The sequence below is a fragment of the Oncorhynchus mykiss genome, chromosome 11 (genome assembly GCF_013265735.2).
Source record: "Oncorhynchus mykiss isolate Arlee chromosome 11, USDA_OmykA_1.1, whole genome shotgun sequence".
NCBI classification, from domain to species: Eukaryota; Metazoa; Chordata; class Actinopteri; order Salmoniformes; family Salmonidae; genus Oncorhynchus; species Oncorhynchus mykiss.
This window is the reverse complement of record NC_048575.1, coordinates 77,645,239-77,665,018: the sequence shown is the minus strand read 5'-3', so window position 1 is coordinate 77,665,018 and position 19,780 is coordinate 77,645,239. Positions and strand designations below refer to the sequence as shown.

At 40.4% G+C, this 19,780-nt stretch overlaps 2 protein-coding genes across 3 annotated transcripts; one reads left to right on the top strand and one right to left on the bottom strand.

Annotated features, from left to right (window-relative positions):
- Positions 1 to 492: 492 nt before the first annotated feature.
- On the bottom strand, positions 493 to 5,172 carry ak6 (adenylate kinase 6). 2 transcript variants are annotated; one of them, XM_021622196.2, is made up of 6 exons: positions 4,896 to 5,172; positions 4,401 to 4,493; positions 2,941 to 2,999; positions 2,640 to 2,785; positions 1,907 to 2,078; positions 493 to 1,843 (listed from the first exon to the last, which is right to left on the bottom strand). In XM_021622196.2, exons 1-6 carry the CDS (start codon positions 4,930 to 4,932, stop codon positions 1,826 to 1,828), a joined length of 525 nt encoding a protein of 174 aa, XP_021477871.1. In that variant the 5' UTR covers positions 4,933 to 5,172; the 3' UTR covers positions 493 to 1,825. The 2 variants fall into 2 exon arrangements, with proteins under 2 accessions (XP_021477871.1, XP_021477870.1); XM_021622195.2 differs by having other exon boundaries at positions 493 to 2,078.
- On the top strand, positions 5,156 to 19,057 carry rad17 (RAD17 checkpoint clamp loader component). Its single transcript, XM_021622194.2, has 17 exons — positions 5,156 to 5,332; positions 5,692 to 5,786; positions 5,896 to 6,162; positions 6,256 to 6,336; positions 6,674 to 6,854; positions 7,218 to 7,360; positions 7,544 to 7,596; positions 7,702 to 7,827; positions 7,974 to 8,043; positions 8,320 to 8,431; positions 8,884 to 9,084; positions 9,382 to 9,476; positions 9,550 to 9,696; positions 10,434 to 10,562; positions 10,794 to 10,914; positions 17,782 to 17,839; positions 17,964 to 19,057. Exons 2-17 carry the CDS (start codon positions 5,742 to 5,744, stop codon positions 18,256 to 18,258), a joined length of 2,124 nt encoding a protein of 707 aa, XP_021477869.2. The 5' UTR covers positions 5,156 to 5,332; positions 5,692 to 5,741; the 3' UTR covers positions 18,259 to 19,057.
- The last annotated feature ends 723 nt before the right edge of the window (positions 19,058 to 19,780 follow it).

The following is a 19,780-nucleotide window of genomic DNA, read 5'->3' as shown; positions in this document are numbered from 1 at the left end:
CCTGGCCTTTAGACACCCCTGGCCTTTATAGACACCCCTGGCCTTTATAGACACCCCTGGCCTTTATAGACACCCCTGGCCTATATTAGACACCCCTGGCCTTTATAGACACCCCTGGCCTTTATAGACACCCCTGGCCTTTAGACACCCCTGGCCTATATAGACACCCCTGGCCTTTATAGACACCCTTTATAGACACCCCTGGCCTTTATAGACACCCCTGGCCTTTATAGACACCCCTGGCCTTTATAGACACCCCTGGCCTTTATAGACACCCCTGGCCTATATTAGACACCCCTGGCCTATATTAGACACCCCTGGCCTTTATAGACACCCCTGGCCTTTATAGACACCCCTGGCCTTTATAGACACCCCTGGCCTTTATAGACACCCCTGGCCTTTATAGACACCCCTGGCCTTTATAGACACCCCTGGCCTTTATAGACACCCCTGGCCTTTAGCTACAGATCCAATAAAATCACCAGTTCATCGTAAATGCATTTGTATTCTTTATTATGTTGTTCCACCATCATTCCTTCCTTGTACAGTATAAAGCTTTAGCCATACAAAAACGACCACTGTCTACTGATAAAACCTGTGAGTATTTCATGGAAATACTAGCGGTATGAGGACAAAATTAAACGTTTCATGCATCTTTTCTTAAATAAAATGGAAATATGAAACCTAAAATGAAAAACAAAATAAAAAAATAAACTTCTGGCAAAAACACAATTCCTGCATTATGGCCTGTGTTGTTGAAATCTGAATGACATGACTAGGTTTATGGCTACCAATGTCCACAAGAAATGATGAATTTAAAAGATAATACAATTCAAAAATAAAAAATAAATGTAAAACAAAAAACACATTTAACCAAAAGGCATGTTTTTTTTGTTATGTAGATAAACCATTGCAATGCAATAAATGCAAAATAAATTGTAAATCGGTTTTAAATCAATCTATGCCACAAGAAAATGCAGCATGCATCTAACTAACTAACACATTCAATTTTGCCCATCCTTAAGACTCTAAAATGACAAAACATTTCCCTTAGGAGAGTAGAGATATAGTGACGCATGCATTTGGGCTTGAATACTGCCCAAATCTTGTGATGACATGGTGTTTCATGACATCTAGCTTGTCCATGAACAGCTCTTGCAACACAAGTCAGTATCCAAACATGCTTACTGCCCTAGCTTTCATCCTAAATGAAGGTGTGGTTAACCATACAGTCCAAGCAGGGAATAAACACAGCCAACGGGTGCATCTCAACTGACACCAGCTACCACATATAGTGCACTATCGTCGACCAGTGTGCTAGGCCCTGATCAAAATTAGTGCACTATATAGCGAACAGGCTACCATTTGAGACCTAGATATTTATTATCATTCCACTGGGCTACTCAGTGAGGTAACCACGCTTGTCCAGGTCTTAGACTGTAAACATGTCTACAATAGAGAGTGTATTGTTTACCAATTTTATGTCATCAATGTTGTCAACTATGCTAGATGAATTTCGTTTTCAGACCCGGGGCATATTTTTGTTCCAGTCCAAGACTATCACACCCATTTCAACAACTCAATGATTGGTTGATCAATTCAGAATCGGGTGTGATACATGTTGTGCTCGAACCAAAACCAGGACCAGGACTTAAAGCCTCAGTACTATCCTAGTATGTGTGTGATTGCTATAAGTTAAAGGCATATAGATTTTTTTTTTTTTTTTTTTTTCAACAAACATAAAGAGTCCATTGGTATGTTTTTTTTCTAGTATGAAGAAGATTCCAGCCATGCACTGTTTTGGTTTCTAGGGTTTGTGTCCATGCTAGTTGTTGTCCTTCACCCACTGCTCTATCCACTGTTTTGGTTTCTAGGGTTTGTGTCCATGCTAGTTGTTGTCCTTCACCCACTGCTCGATCCACTGGACTACCTGCTCCAGGTTACGCTCCAGGTCCTCAGGCTCGTTGCTGGGCAACTGGTGGACAATCTCCTCCTTGTAGGCCTCCATGGCCTCCTCGTAGATGGTCTGGAAGATCTCACACTGGACATTGTCCTGCAATTTCTTCCCTGTGTAGCCCCTGTGGAGAGAGAGAAAGAGAGAGAAAAATACACATCATGTGTTAGAGCTTTCTGAATCCCCTATAGGGTCTTACCAGGGAAGAGGAAAGTGTTCTGTACGGTCTCTCTCTCTGTGTTTTGCATTTCTTCTATAGGGGGTACACAGAGAGAAATAAGAGATTGTACAAAACACTTCCCTATGTAGCCCCCCCCCCATGAAGGAGAAGGAAAGGGAGGAGCATGTCAGCCAGTGGTAGGAGAGAGAGAGACCCTTTTTAGACTACTGAGCCCGAGTCATACTGGGTTGTGAGCCACTGGCCTGTTAATGCACCAACCATAGTAGCTGGAACCTTGTTGAAAGCACAATGAGCAAATAAAACCGCTGAGCCAGCATAAAAAGATTTAGGTTGGCACGACAGTATGAAAGAAGGAGGAGAAAAAAGTAAGAAGGAGGCGCACACAGGGTCATAGTGCCTGTAGCCCGGAAAACAGCACGGCAGTGATAATGTAGTCCGTGTTCGCGACGTCTAGCAAATACACTGTCAAAACATTTTTTTCAATTTGCCAGGAGGAAACCCCACCTGCCCTCCAGCCGGCTGTAGAGGTTGGTATTGTCTGTGCGGAGCACGAAAACAATCTGGAACCAACGCTCTGGGAAGAAGTCACAGCCGTGGTAGTCCACTATCACCCCTCCGTCGCCCATCTTATCCTCCAGCTCATCCACCACCTGGAACAAGGTAGTGAAACAGTCAGCCTTAAAAAAAAAACACGAGGGGAAACAAAAACACACAAGTCCTGTGGCAGGGTAACTGCAGCACCTAAAAATACACAGGCTTTTGTCATGAGATGTGAATAGACTGTTTTAGATGAGACAAGACTCACCCGGTCCTCATCTAACACTGGGCACTGGTACTCTTCATCAAATCCATCAAACAGCTGCCCTAGAAGAGACAAACAACGTCATCAGCATGCTCTCCAAAACTTATAATTAGACAGGCCTATTTATACTCCTGTCATGTGACAACACAATGAGTCGTGATGGGGTAGTGTTATGGTAGATACAGAGTGGTTTCAGAAAGTATTCATACCCTTGACATATTACACATTTGTATTACAGCCTGAATTCAAAATGTATTAAATCTGTGGGGGGGGGGGGGGGGGGGTAAAAACATGTTTTTAGAAATTTTAGCAAATGTATTAAAGAGAAATATAGGAAATATCTAATTTACATAAGTACTCACACCCAAGTCAAACCTTTGGCAGTGATTTAAAGCTGTGAATCTTTGAGTCTCTAAGAGCTTTTCACACCTGGATTGTGCAACATTTGTCCATGATTATTAGTTAAATTATTAAAGCGCTGTCAAATTAGTTGCTGACCATTGCTAGACTACCATTTGCAGGTGCCACCACTATGCTCATCTATAAGTTTATGCTAGGTAAAGCCCCGCCGTATCTCAGCTCACTGGTCACCATAGCAACACCCACCCATAGCACACGCTCCAGCAGGTATATTTCACTGGTCATCCCCAAAGCCAACACTTACTTTGGCCACCTTTCCTTTCAGTTCTCTGCTGCCAATGACCGGAATGAATTGCAAAAATCACTGAAGCTGGAGTCTTGTATCTCCCTCTCAAACTTTCAGCATCAGCTACCCATCTACCAATCGGTGCCCTTCTTTGTGAGTCATTGGAAAACCTCCCTGGTCTTTGTGGTTGAATCTGTGTTTGAAATTCACTGCTCGACTGAGGGACCTTACAGATAATTGTATGTGTGGGGTACAGAGAGTTATTTAAACAATCATGTTATTGCACACAGAGTGGCAACTTATTACGTGACGTGTTAAGCACATTTTTCCTCCTGAACTTATTGAGGCCATAACAAAGGGGTTGAATATTTATTGACTCAAGAAATGTAAACTTTTCATCAATTAGGAAAAATGTCAAATAACATAATTCCACTGACATTATGTGGTGTTGTGTGTAGGCCAGTGACAATGTTTTTCTCTCAATTTCATCCATTTTAAATTCAGTCTGTAACAACAAAATGTGGAAACAGACGAGGTGTGTGAATACTTTCTGAAGAGAACGTAGCTAGTGTACCCTTATGCACTTGGTCATCTGTGGTCTATTCATTAGTCAGAATACGTTTGGAAAACGTTTTTTTTTTTTTATTCTCCCGCAACAGAAATCCTTTATGATCCAAATGCAAAGAACGGTCCTAACTGACTAATAGAAACTCGTTTTCACTGCAAAACATTTTCCGTTTGGAATTAACGGTTTCCATTGCACAACGTTTTGCAACGGGATCAGACTAATGAATAGACCCCTAGTGTGTCTTCTTACCTTCTTGTGCCAGGTCGCCTACATTGACATAGGTTAGTCCTGTCCTCTGGGCAAGCTCTTTCCCCAGGGTGGTCTTCCCTACGCCAGGGGTGCCTGTCAAAGGACGGCATAATCATCATAAACAACGTGCTAACTAGGTGGGTAGCTACCTCAAATTTAGCCTACTTCGCCGTTGTACATCTGCAACCACGTCCCAAACATCATACTTTTCTATTTCTACATGTGGTATCTATGCAAACCATTTGCAAGTGAATGATGCTGAAGTTACGAATGGGGTTGTTAGGTACAGCACCTACTAGTAGCTAGCTAACGCCAGGAATTTCGACCACGCAGCATCTTTCGAGCTTATTTGTGGTGCATCATTGGCTAGCCACAAGCACATAATCGCCCTGAACGGTCTATACACTTACAAATTAAATATCGTTATAGAGGCGGGTAGACGGTGGTAGTTAAATAGATAGTTAACTCGTTGGATGGAGACTTGTTTAACATTACCTGTCAGTAGAATATTTGGTCGCTTCATGATTTTCATCGCTGTTTTTTTTTCTTGCCTTGCGTGCGCTACACGTGACCAATTACAAAGGTACCGTAGAACTCGGAAAGTTGTCCTATTTTATTTGTTACTTTTCTTAACAAAACCAGACCACTTGTAACAATCAGTAACCCACTCAATCAAAGTTACTTATGAGTAAAATACAACAAAGCTTCGTGAATCGTGTATTTGGAGAACACGCGACCCCGTGTGCGTGATGTGACGTCAGTATTCCGCGCCGAGTTGTCAAGAAGGACCTTGATTTTAAAGGGAAAACGCTCCTTGCTCTGTGGTGTTTTGATTCGACGTTTGTTATGCATTTGCGTTTCTGTTACAAATTTAAGTTGTAATACAGAGGACTTTCAAAGTGTGGAATTACTTCAGAGGATGGCCAAGAATGGTATGCGTACTTTGTTTCATTTATCTAGCTTGGTTTGTTGCGTGAGAAGTGAAGTCTGCGTAGGTAGCTAACTAACTAGCAACTTTAGCTTAACGTTACTTTGTTAACTTGTTTGCCAACTAGAGTTAGCTAGACGAAACGTTGGATGTGTTCGCTACTATTGCAGCTCTGGTGACATAATCGACCTTATTCCTACTTAGTTATGCCACGTAGATGGCTATTACTCAGTAGCAAACTCAATCGCTAGCAAACGTGAGTAGAATTAGCGCTAGGTAGCTACGTTAGCTAGCTAAGCTAGTCTGTTTTCTGCATTCGTTACGATATAAGTTAATTATTGTTTTCTATTCCATCTTCCTCAGCCTTGCATTGACCAGCTGCCGCCTTTTGTCAATGTGAAGTACCACATCTTATGATGTCAAAACTTTCTCTGAGAGGAAAAGTAGCTTCAAATAAAGTGAGTTCATGGTGTGCTAGTGTGGGTGCAGGTCTGTGAGCGAGGTCAAAGTAGATCGCTAGCACGTTAAGGAGTCACTGTCACTTCACTAACATCTCTCTCCCCCCAGCTGGATCGTTGGGTGGAGCCATCATTCGGTGAACACCTCGGCAATGCCAACCTCTCCCTCTCCTCAGGCATTGGAGGCGTAGCCCTCTCTGGAGGTACCTGGGTTGGCAAGGCCCGGCCGTCCAGCACCGACCTCAACAGCAGCAAACGCCTCTGTAAGAGGAGGGCAGACCCCAACGCCTCCAAGCTCCAGACCTCTACCTCCACAGAGCCTGCACAGGGCGACCAGGATGAGCCCTGGGTGGACATACACAAACCCCACTCTCAGGTAACCATCATGGGGGAAAGACTAGACCACCAGACCCCACTGGAGTAAAGTGGTTTATTCATCACACACTAATCTCTATTTGGCCTTGTGTAGGCTGAACTGGCCGTCCACAAAAAGAAGATTGAAGAGGTGGAGGATTGGATGAGAGTACATGTGGACCCCAAGACTGCAAAGGTTTGGCTCTGATTTTTTAAAAGCTCAAAAGATGGCTATAGATCACTGTTTATGTCACTATGCATTCATCACAGTTTGAGACACTTTTATCACTTCAAATTCTGAATTGTTGTGTTTTCAATTGAGAATAATACACCAAATCAAAGCTAAAACATTACTGCTCATTTATACCAACAGCACCCCATGAAAAATATGAATAAATAAATATATATATATATATTGTGCACGAGCACATTTCATTGCACCGCCCCAAACATATCCCATTTCTATGATATCTAATCTAAACACAAGTTTTCAGAAAGCTCTCAGCACTCAAACTGTGCCCTCGTGTCCACAGGGTGGCGCTGTCCTGCTGCTGACCGGTCCGTCGGGGTGTGGGAAGTCAGCTACAGTGCAGGTTCTGGCCCAGGAACTGGGCTACAGGGTGCAGGAGTGGAGCAACCCATCCAGCCTCTCAGAGTACCGACCCAGCGCAGACCGCTCAGACCCTGACACTTACAGACAGACCTTCGACCCAGGTGAGAAAAACCTGGTGTGTATTCAGTGGTGTAAAACTTTCTGAATGTTGCAGATAGAAATTGATTGTGTGGGGCTGACATGATTCCTTATTCTGCATAACAAACTATCCTATCTGTTTAGTACAATTTTTTGTAACGTTACACCCTCCTAAACAGGCCCGAGGTCTGTCTGGACCAAACAGGCTTGTACCTCTATTTTGTGTTTTCCCATTTTTTTTATTTTTTTTAATCATTCGTTTTATTGTACTGTATGATCAAGACGTAGACGCAACAAACGTCATTGGACAAATAACAGTTGGATTGCCAGCGTACATCCAACACATAATCACATGAACTTTACCGTCTTCTTTGCTCCTCCCCCAGACTCGAGGTTCAATGGTTTCTATGGCAGCTCTCAAACAGGCCTGTTCCAGGAGTTCCTTCTCAGGGCCAACAAGTACAACCGTCTGCAGATGAGCGGAGAGGGAGGGGCCTCGGACTCAGACAGGAAGCTCATACTGGTGGAGGTACAGTACACTACCTACTTAGTACTTACAGACAGTATCGTTGCCATGACAACACGGCACTTACACGTTTACAGTAGTAAGAAAAGCTTTACGTATTTTTGACGTTTCTTTCTTGACGTTGAGTTAATCATTTGTGTATCTGGTGTTAATTTCTCCGTTTGTTTCTCTCTCACACGCTATCAGGACTTTCCTAACCAGTTCTACAGGCAGCCTGGGTCCCTGCATGATATTCTGAGGTGAGCTCCCCGTGTTTTGAGCGACTCGCTGTGACTGCAGAAGATATTACTACTGAGGTTTTGTTCTGTATTAATTTGTGTATGTACATGTTCCTCCTCTGTCAGGCGGTTTGTGAAGACGTGCCGGCGTCCCCTGCTGTTCATCGTGTCTGACAGTCTGAGTGGAGACAGCAGCTCCAGACTGCTGTTTCCTAAACACATACAGGAAGAGCAGGGGGTTTGCAACATAAGGTACTTTATAGTAAACTCTGTACACTAACCCAACACACCGCCCACTGTTCCCTAAAAATGTACAGGAGGAAGTGAACATGAGCAACATCAGGTAGATTGACAGGTTATCTTTCTCTAACCCAGTGGCCCTCTTCTTCTGTTTCCAGTTTTAACCCTGTGGCTCCCACCAGTATGATGAAGGTTCTGAGCCGGATTGTGTCTGTACAGGCAGTAAAGGTGAAACAACATGTCTTTATATGCATGGGAGTGTATGTAGCCTAGTGGTTAGAGTGTTGTGCCAGTAACCAAAAGGTTGCTGGATTGAATCCCCGAGCTGACAAGGTCAAAATCTGTCCTTCTGCCCCTGAACAAGGCAGTTAACCCACTGTTCCCTAGTGGACCTTCATTGTAAATAATGACCTGTTCTTAACTTGGTTAAATGTAATAAATAATAATAATAATGTACATGAGTGTGTATGTGCTGTTCTTTTCTGGATGTGTGTGTGTCCACAGAGTGGAGGAAAGATGTGTGTTCCTGACAAGGCTGCTTTGGAACTGCTGTGTTCAGGATCCTCCGGGGACATCCGCAGTGCCATTAACAGCCTGCAGTTCTCCTGTCTCACAGGTGAGGGCGCCACACACCCATAAATGCCACACAACGGTTCAGTGGTCAGTCACCTGCTGCTCCTAATCCTGCTGGTCTAAAATCAATGGCTTCCGAACCGTTTAGCATTGTGACACACCTAGAGCTTTTGGGTTTTTGCTTTCCTAGACACATATGGCCTGGTCCTGGGCTAAGACACATATTCAATGGAAATTCTCCATTTTAAAGAGCCTTTTTTTAAAGTCTAGGACTAGGCGTAATCTGTCAGAGAAACCGGCCTCTTTAGCCAGGACCCAGACTGAATTTGTGACTGAAAGGTAATAGACTATGTCCGACCAGTAGACTACTGATGAAGAACTGCTGACTGAAAGCTTACAGACCAGTAGTCTACTGATGAACTGCTGAAGTGATTCATATATTAAAGTCAGTGAACCACCTTGTGAAAGCTGTTCTCCACGGTTATAATGTTCCAGACCAGTCTATGAAGAAGGGGTTCTCGGCGGTGGAAAGGGGAAAGGCCACAGCGACCTCGTCGGGGAGAGCCGTTGTCAAGGCAACGCGTGGGAAGAGGAAGGCCAAAGACTCAGAGGGGCGGGACAAGGAGCTGGCAATAGGGGGGAAAGACTCCTCCCTCTTTCTCTTCAGAGCACTCGGCAAGATCCTCTACTGCAAGAGTGAGTGATGTCAGGGGGAAACGGGCAGTACATGGTGAAAGCCTGTCGGTGTGAATGGAATAGATGGAGAAGAAGCCTTTTCTTAGCGTTTAGATTCAGCAGGGATACAACATTGTGGAACATTCAGATAGATATATATATAACAAACGTGTGTCTCTGACATGTAGAATAAGGAATCGGAACAGCTCTGCTCGTCACAATTATAACAGTGATGTTCCACAACGTTACATTGCTGGGAGGAGGGGCTCTGTTGAAATGGATGGATTTTGATTGGCTGGTGTGTTTATGATTTGACAGGGGAGAGCCCTGAGGCTTCAGAAGGTTCCCAGGGACCCAGTCTGCCTGCACATCTCTCAGAGCACCACAGAGACAGGTTACTGGTGGACCCAGAGGTACAACACAGACCAACACGTAGACAGACCTAACGTGTCATCATATAACCCCCACCTCCCTCTCCCCTATCAGGCTGTAGTAGAACGCTCCCACATGTCAGGAGAGTTCTTCAGCCTGTACCTGCAGCAGAATTACCTGGAGTTCTTCTCTGATGTGGAGGATGTGGCCCGGGCTTCAGAGTACCTGTCTGATGCTGACTTCCTCACTGCCGAGTGGAGCGTGAGTAGCACTAGGACTGGGCATTATTGGCCTAAAAATCAAACATGGCCGATTTCACGATATATATATATATATATCTACATTTTTTGTTTCATAACATTTTCTCTAAATTTGCTTTGTTGTAAAATATTATAGGTCAAATAAACTGCATTTTAAACCGTCAGTAATAATCTAATGAATTCAGGGCTTGTGATATTATATCTAGGCTAAATATAAGCCTTCCACAATCATAAGACCCACTAATAATGTAATTATTTGATCAAAATAGTTTAACCAGATTTTTTTGTTGTTGCAATTAATCACTGATCTGGCTTTCAAGTCTCTGAAAATGGCCTTTTTATAAAAAACACAATGTTTTACCAGAACCATGCATAATGCACATAGACTAATAATGAGTGACTACATGTAGCAGGCACTATAGAACATTAACACCGGTCTCATCAACATTACGCTGATCTTTATATTTCTAGTATTTCTAGAATAGAAACAAACACCATTGTCACAAATGTACATGACAACATCGAGCACTCGGATGTCAAAATGTCAGGAGTAGCCGTGAGGCTAGGAAATATTTAAATCTAACATTGACTACTTGGATTTGGGACACTGTAGTCAAGTCAAGTTTTTCATATGATGCCCCATTGGTGTCATATCACAAGCAATGCATAGGCTTATTGAGTTACTGTTGCAAACCGTTTCCCGGCTAGCAGGCAGTGTCATTGTGTATGTGTGTGTAGTCCCGTAGCACCATGGGGGAGTACGGCTCTTCTGTCGCCACCAGAGGTCTTCTACACTCCAACTCTGGTCACGTGGCTGGCGGCTTCAGACCCCTGCACAAACCCAACTGGCTATTGGTCAACAAGAAGGTAACTTTAACATGCACAAGCGCACACAAACACTAATGTACACACACACACACGCACGCGCACGTGCGCTTACACAGTTACTCACACCAACATATTCAGGCCCCTGCACAAACCCAACTTGCTACTGATCAAGATAAGGTGAAAGATCAGAGGGTTATGATGGAAACACTCACACACACATTGGGGTTGATACCAGTAACATGAGGGGACTTTCGTGTGTGTGTGTTTCAGTACCGTGAGAACTGCCAGGCCGCCCAGTCCCTCTTCATCAGTTTCTGCCTGACACCTGTTAGTCTCCAGACAGAGCTACTTCCTTACCTCGCCCAGCTCAGCAACCCCTTGAGGAATCCAGGTTAGACACACACACGTGACCCTGCATTGCCCTACAACCTTACAATTAAAGATTATAGAAATAGATTACCATAACAGAAACATCCTCATCTTTGTTGAACCTTTTATTTGATAGTTTCCACATGAGCCCTGTATACATACATTTATAAAATATTAACATCAATACACACATCAATACACACATCAATACACACATCAATACACACATCTATACACACATCTATATACACATCTATACACATCAATACACACCTATATACACATCTATACACATCAATATTCACATCAGTACACATCAATATTCACATCAATACACACATCAATACACACATCAATACACACATCTATACACACATCAATACACACATCAATACACACATCAATACACACATCAATACACACATCTATACACACATCAATACACACATCAATATTCACATCAGTACACACCAATACACATCTATACACACATCTATACACACATCAATACACACATCAATATTCACATCAGTACACATCAATACACACATCAATACACACATCAGTACACATCAATACACACCAATACACACATCAATACACACATCTATACACACATCTATACACACATCAATATTCACATCAGTACACATCTATACACACATCAATACACACATCAATATTCACATCAGTACACATCAATACACATCTATACACACATCTATACACACATCTATATTCACATCAGTACACACATCTATACACATCAATACACATCAATATTCACATCAATACACACATCTATACACACATCTATACACATCAATATTCACATCAATACACACATCTATACACACATCAATACACACATCAATACACATCAATATTCACATCTATACACACATCTATACACACATCTATACACATCAATACACATCAATATTCACATCAATACACACATCTATACACACATCTATACACACATCTATACACATCAATATTCACATCTATACACACATCTATACACACATCAATACACACATCTATACACACATCAATACACACATCTATACACACATCTATACAAATCAATATTCACATCAATACACACATCTATACACACATCTATACACACATCTATACACATCAATATTCACATCAATACACACATCTATATTCACATCTATACACATCAATATTCACATCAATACACACATCAATACACACATCTATACACATCAATATTCACATCAATACACACATCAATACACACATCTATATTCACATCTATATTCACATCAATACACACATCTATATTCACATCAATACACACATCAATATTCACATCAATACACACATCTATATACACATCTATATACACATCAATACACACATCAATACACACATCAATACACACATCAATACACACATCAATACACACATCAATACACACATCAATACACACATCTATACACACATCTATATACACATCTATACACACATCTATATTCACATCAATACACACATCTATATTCACATCAATACACACATCTATATTCACATCAATACACACATCTATACACATATCAATACACACATCAATACACACATCTATATTCACATCAATACACACATCTATATTCACATCAATATTCACATCAATACACACATCTATATACACATCTATACACACATCTATATTCACATCAATACACACATCAATACACACATCAATACACACATCTATATACACATCAATACACACATCTATATTCACATCAATACACACATCAATACACACATCTATATTCACATCAATACACACATCTATATTCACATCAATATTCACATCAATACACACATCTATATTCACATCAATACACACATCTATATTCACATCAATACACACATCTATATTCACATCAATACACACATCAATACACATCTATACACACATCAATACACACATCTATATTCACATCAATACACACATCTATATTCACATCAATACACACATCAATACACATCTATACACACATCAATACACACATCTATATTCACATCAATACACACATCTATATTCACATCAATATTCACATCAATACACACATCTATACACACATCTATACACACATCAATACACACATCTATATTCACATCAATATTCACATCAATACACACATCTATATTCACATCAATACACACATCAATACACACATCAATATACACATCAATACACACATCAATACACACATCAATACACACATCAATACACACATCAATACACACATCTATATTCACATCAATACACATCAATACACACATCAATACACACATCAATACACACATCAATACACACATCAATACACACATCTATATTCACATCAATACACACATCAATACACACATCAATACACACATCAATACACACATCTATATTCACATCAATACACATCTATACACACATCAATACACACATCAATACACACATCAATACACACATCTATATTCACATCAATACACACATCAATACACACATCAATACACACATCAATACACACATCTATATTCACATCAATACACATCAATACACACATCAATACACACATCAATACACACATCAATACACACATCAATACACATCAATACACATCTATACACACATCTATATTCACATCAATACACACATCTATATTCACATCAATACACACATCTATATTCACATCAATACACACATCTATATTCACATCAATACACATATCTATATTCACATCAATACACACATCAATACACACATCAATACACACATCAATACACACATCAATATTCACATCAATACACACATCTATACTCACATCAATACACACATCTATATTCACATCAATACACACATCTATATTCACATCTATATTCACATCAATACACACATCAATACACACATCAATACACACATCAATACACACATCAATACACATCAATACACACATCTATATTCACATCAATACACACATCAATACACACATCTATATTCACATCAATACACACATCTATATTCACATCAATATTCACATCAATACACACATCTATATTCACATCAATACACACATCTATATTCACATCAATACACACATCTATATTCACATCAATACACACATCAATACACATCTATACATACATCAATACACACATCTATATTCACATCAATACACACATCTATATTCACATCAATACACACATCAATACACATCTATACACACATCAATACACACATCTATATTCACATCAATACACACATCTATATTCACATCAATATTCACATCAATACACACATCTATACACACATCTATACACACATCTATACACACATCAATACACACATCTATATTCACATCAATATTCACATCAATACACACATCTATATTCACATCAATACACACATCAATACACACATCAATATACACATCTATATTCACATCAATACACACATCAATACACACATCAATACACACATCAATACACACATCTATATTCACATCAATACACATCTATACACACATCAATACACACATCAATACACACATCAATACACACATCAATACACACATCAATACACACATCAATACACACATCTATATTCACATCAATACACACATCTATATTCACATCAATACACACATCTATATTCACATCAATACACATCTATACACACATCAATACACACATCAATACACACATCAATACACACATCAATACACATCAATACACATCTATACACACATCTATATTCACATCAATACACACATCTATATTCACATCAATACACACATCTATATTCACATCAATACACATATCTATATTCACATCAATACACACATCAATACACACATCAATACACACATCAATACACACATCAATACACACATCTATATTCACATCAATACACACATCTATACTCACATCAATACACACATCTATATTCACATCAATACACACATCTATATTCACATCTATATTCACATCAATACACACATCAATACACACATCAATATACACATCTATATTCACATCAATACACACATCAATACACACATCAATACACACATCAATACACACATCTATATTCACATCAATACACATCAGTACACACATCAATACACACATCAATACACACATCAATACACACATCTATATTCACATCAATACACACATCTATATTCACATCAATACACACATCTATATTCACATCAATACACACATCTATATTCACATCAATACTCACATCAATACACATCTATACACACATCAATACACACATCAATACACACATCAATACACACATCTATATTCACATCAATACACACATCTATATTCACATCAATACACACATCTATATTCACATCAATACACACATCTATATTCACATCAATACACACATCTATACACATATCAATACACACATCTATATTCACATCAATACACACATCTATATTCACATCAATACACACATCTATATTCACATCAATACACACATCTATATTCACATCAATACACATATCTATACACACATCAATACACACATCTATATTCATTCCCGGCGACTCACTTTTAGGGGCATAAAATATCACTTGCGGGCCGTTTTGTACCTGTGGGCCACCTGTTTCCAACCCATGCTCTAGATGCACACAATTTCTAACATTTTAGAGAGCCTTGGAGATTATTACAAGAGTAAGGTACAACAAAGAGACATTTTAAAGCAGCTTTACCTAACTGAGTGGAGATGGACAGGATCTCTGTCCCTGAGACAGGGTCTGGTGTCTCAGGACGTCTGGAAGTTCTGAACAGAATGTCCTTCTTGCCTGCCCACACCAGCAGACAGAAGAGCTCTGTCCTCCTCCTCCTTACGAGGTTAAACACATGCAGATCACATTCAAATGAAGGACAGGGTCTGTTGTTTTGACTATACTTATGAGTAATGCAGAGTGCAGGTGGTTGATTTGCGTCTGAAAGCCATGTTGCTCTTGAACCTGTGTTGCTATTGCTACTAGTGTCTGACTACTAGGGGTGTGTTGAGTAGTCCAACAAAACCACTATTGAATTGGATATGGGCAATTTTCCTGACACGATTATAATCGGAGTATTTTTTGTTGTTGTTGTAATCATCTGTGATAAAAAAAATTATATATTTTCAGGTGCCAGTTAAATCAAGTGTGAGGTGGTACATGTTGTGAATGGCTAGTTTGCCTGTCTAAAGAGAAGGGCGGGGCTGTATGTTGATCCTGCTGCTCTGATTGGTTAGAGCGAGCTTTATTTCTCGGTCCACTCCAGGGCCTAAAAGGAACCTTTTGGTCCAGCAGCAAAGGAGAAATGCTCACTAACAGGGATGTAAACAAATTTGTGCACAAAATCTGAGAGAAATAAGCTTTTTGTGTGTATGGAACATTTCTGATTTATATTTTTATATTTTTCGTTCAATATAGTAAGAAGTAATGTGGTCTATTGTTTCATAAAAAAAATTGGTGACTTTAGTCTCAACCGAAATATCACAGATGGGACAAAAATGTTCCCCTGCCTTTTAAAGGGTTGACGGTTACCTTGGTAACGCGACTCAGAAGTGTTTGTGCCTGTGAGATTGGAGTCTGACAAGTAGCAGCGTTGTCTTCTCTTCCCTAGCAGTTGAAACTCAAACTGTGAAAAACGAACTAGCTTGTGAACAAAACAAGGTAAATAGCCAAGAAACATAAGGAAAACGTCTCACTTCAGTAGACTTTCGTTTCTAGTAAATTAGACCAACTTTTATGCCTGTTAGCAGCGCTTCTAAAAATGTATATTTCATTCCGCTGTTCACGTGCGCACAGCCCCCTGCCAGGCAGTGTTGCAGCTGGAGGTCGGATACGATAAAGGATTCGTAGTTCTTTGTGCAATAAAACATTTCCAGCTATGAAACAAAACAGCCACTGCAGCATTTATTTTACTATGAATGTGATCATACTGGACTATTTCAATTCACAAATGTCAGTGAAATGCTCACACTGTGGAGCCCTGACCACCCGCCAACCAATGTGTCTGGTGGAATAGACACCTGACAATAACAAAATCAACCCACATTTTTTGCCAGGTGGCTGGTGTTAATTTTTAGGCATGGTCAACTCGCTTTCACCCGATCACTTCTCGCATGTTTATGGTCTGATCATTTTACATCGACGCTGCCTCATGTTAGCCTGGTACTATGATAAATCAAATGATGAGGACGTTTGATAGCGTTGGACTAGTAACCGGAAGGTTGCAAGTTCAAATAATTAGGGACAAAATATGAACTGCCAATGAGCATTATGATTTAGTGACCGCAAACTGACGCTGCAAATTGAAGACACAGACATGCACCCCTCCACGCTGCTCATAATCTGCAGGCTATTTGGTCTATAAACTTGCAGACGGCTATTTTGACAACAATCTATTTAGGCATATTTAAACACTTTCCGATCACGAGTATCATCCAACTATCAACGGTCAATTTACAAGTACGGCCAGGTTGGCACACCCCTACCGTCTATGTCAGTAACATGTACAATAGTTATTGCTGAATATCATTGTTCTTAATTCAGTTTTTATTTGATGGTGTTAATCAAGGTTGCTTTTAAGGAAACGAGCCACCAGGCAGGTTTGATTAGCTTGCATGCTACTAAGATAACCCACCTGTAGTATGTTATGCTAGTCTAGCTTGCTAAACTAATTGGAGTATTGTGTTAGAACAGTAGAGGGGTTCTCCACCTACGGTTCTGGAGAGGTATTGTGTGTGCAGGTTTTTGTTACAGCCCAGTACTAAGACGTCTGACTCCCTCTCCTTCCACGTCCCCCCCCCCCCCCCTCCTTCTTGGTCTCTCCCATACAGCTCAGATAGCCTTCATTCAGGATGTGGGTTGTCTTTCCCGCAGAAAGTTGCCTGGCAGGTACATCACCTATAAGCGATCTTTTACTATATTTGCGTCATAGTGGGATGTTGTCTTCTATATTTTCTATGCCACTGACCTCTTTTAAAAAAAGATGTGTATTCCTCTCTCTGCATCGGTTCAGGTTGAAACTGGAGGCTCTGACAGACAAAGACCCAGGGCTGCTGGAGTTGGATAGTGAGGAAGAGGAGGACGGGGGGCTTGTGTCTTCACCCGTCGACCAAACCTCTGGCACCCTCTCTGGGGAGACAGGAGACCAGGGGGATCCCTCCCTGGAGCCTCTTCTACCAGGCAGCCAGGGCCCAGGGGCCGGGGGACCAGGTGGAGACCTCCCTGCCTCCCAGCCTCAGCCCACTACCACCTCAGCCCTTCTGGAGGAGGAGGACGTAGTCATAGAGGAATACGACAGTGATTTCTGATTGACAGAGCTGACACTCCAATCACAGTACAGAGACTTCTGATACAGTCACCTCCCGACTTTGTGATTGACAGAGCCGACGTTCCAATAAGAGGACTTCTAACATTGTCCCGCCCTCCTGCCTTAATTAAAAACTGTGATCACTTACAGGACAGAACAGAAGAAGTTTGCGTTCGTTGTTATTTTATGTCTGACTGTCACTGTATCTGTTATTGTATCTTATGGTAATAACTGTAGTTTTCATATCAATGAATTTCTGGTATTATTCATTAGTGTTTTTCCTCAGTGAGTTCGGGGGGGGGGGGGGGGGCAAATTCCATCCCAATTCCTGTCTGATTCCATATCTGAACAAGTGACTTATATTGAAATGGAATTGGACCTGACACACTGATTTATCTGAAACATTTATTAACGAAACACACATGACAGATGTTGTGGCTAGCTTTACTGCAGACTTTGTGTGTTTGTTAGTGTTTATTTATTCGTGTGTTTTTTGAGCACTTATCTTGGAATATATTTTGTTTGGCTTTAGAACTGCTGAGAACTTGGAGATGTGAAGATGTGTACAGTGGTAGGTAGGCTTAATATACATGCCTGGCTTTTCAATTTGATTTTTCTTCATCCTTGTCTTTTTGTAAATGACCATGCCAAGAGTGCTTGGCAGTGAAAGGTTAAAGTTCACCTCTCTCTAGCTTCCACTGAATCTTGAAGAAAAGATTACAAAAAAAATTGTGGCCTCCATCTTAACTCAACGGAAGTGTAAAACAGAAAGTGAAATAAAGTATTTTGTTAAAATGTCATTTTTCCTCTGACTTCAGAAATAATGTCATCCAAGTCTCTTCCATTTATGGGCATAATATCAGAGAACCCCAAGTCTGGCATAACCAGTTTCTTTAAGATACCTATAGAACTACAGCAAGCTAAGCAGTGAATAACAGTAATTTTAAACAAATATCAATAAATGTTTTATGGTGAGATAGGTCTTATTTTACTTTATTTAACCTTTATTTAACTAGGCAAGTCGGTTAAGAATAAATTCGTATTTACACTGACGGCCTAGGAACAGTGGGTTAAGTGGGATTGCATACCAATCGTTTGATCTCAATCAGATTCATGGAAATAGGCATTTAGATAATTTTTGAATGACTGTTTTGTGAGAAAATGAGAGCAGATGGTGTTAACAAACTACAGTGTATATAGCCTCCCTCTATTTCGTTTAAATCAAAGCAGGTTCTGCCTAATGGTGCAGTGTTGGCCACATTATACATTTTTCGGACTATTCAGTTACCCATCCTGAAATGCAAGGGGCGCAACTCACTTGGGGGGGGGGGGGGGGTCACGATTTGCTGGCAGAGACAAATGAGTAATCAATACTTTCAAAACCAACGGCAATAAAAAAAATAACCTACATGGGTACAAAACCAGACGCGCACCAGTAACATAGTACACAAGCACTTACAAACAAACAATTCACCAGTAACATAGTACACAAACACTTACAAACAAACAATTCACCAGTAACA

Coding starts and splice junctions, on each gene's coding strand:
- rad17 (XM_021622194.2), top strand. CDS start 5,742: ATGATGTCAAAACTTTCTCTGAGAGGAAAAGTAGCTTCAAATAAA. Junction 7,597..7,701: donor TCCCTGCATGATATTCTGAG/GTGAGCTCCCCG, acceptor CTCCTCTGTCAG/GCGGTTTGTGAAGACGTGCC. Junction 9,697..10,433: donor TCCTCACTGCCGAGTGGAGC/GTGAGTAGCACT, acceptor ATGTGTGTGTAG/TCCCGTAGCACCATGGGGGA.
- ak6 (XM_021622195.2), bottom strand. CDS start 4,932: ATGAAAATCATGAAGCGACCAAATATTCTACTGACAG. Junction 2,786..2,940: donor CAGTGTTAGATGAGGACCGG/GTGAGTCTTGTC, acceptor ACCTTGTTCCAG/GTGGTGGATGAGCTGGAGGA. Junction 2,079..2,639: donor TACAGCCGGCTGGAGGGCAG/GTGGGGTTTCCT, acceptor CTCTCTCCACAG/GGGCTACACAGGGAAGAAAT.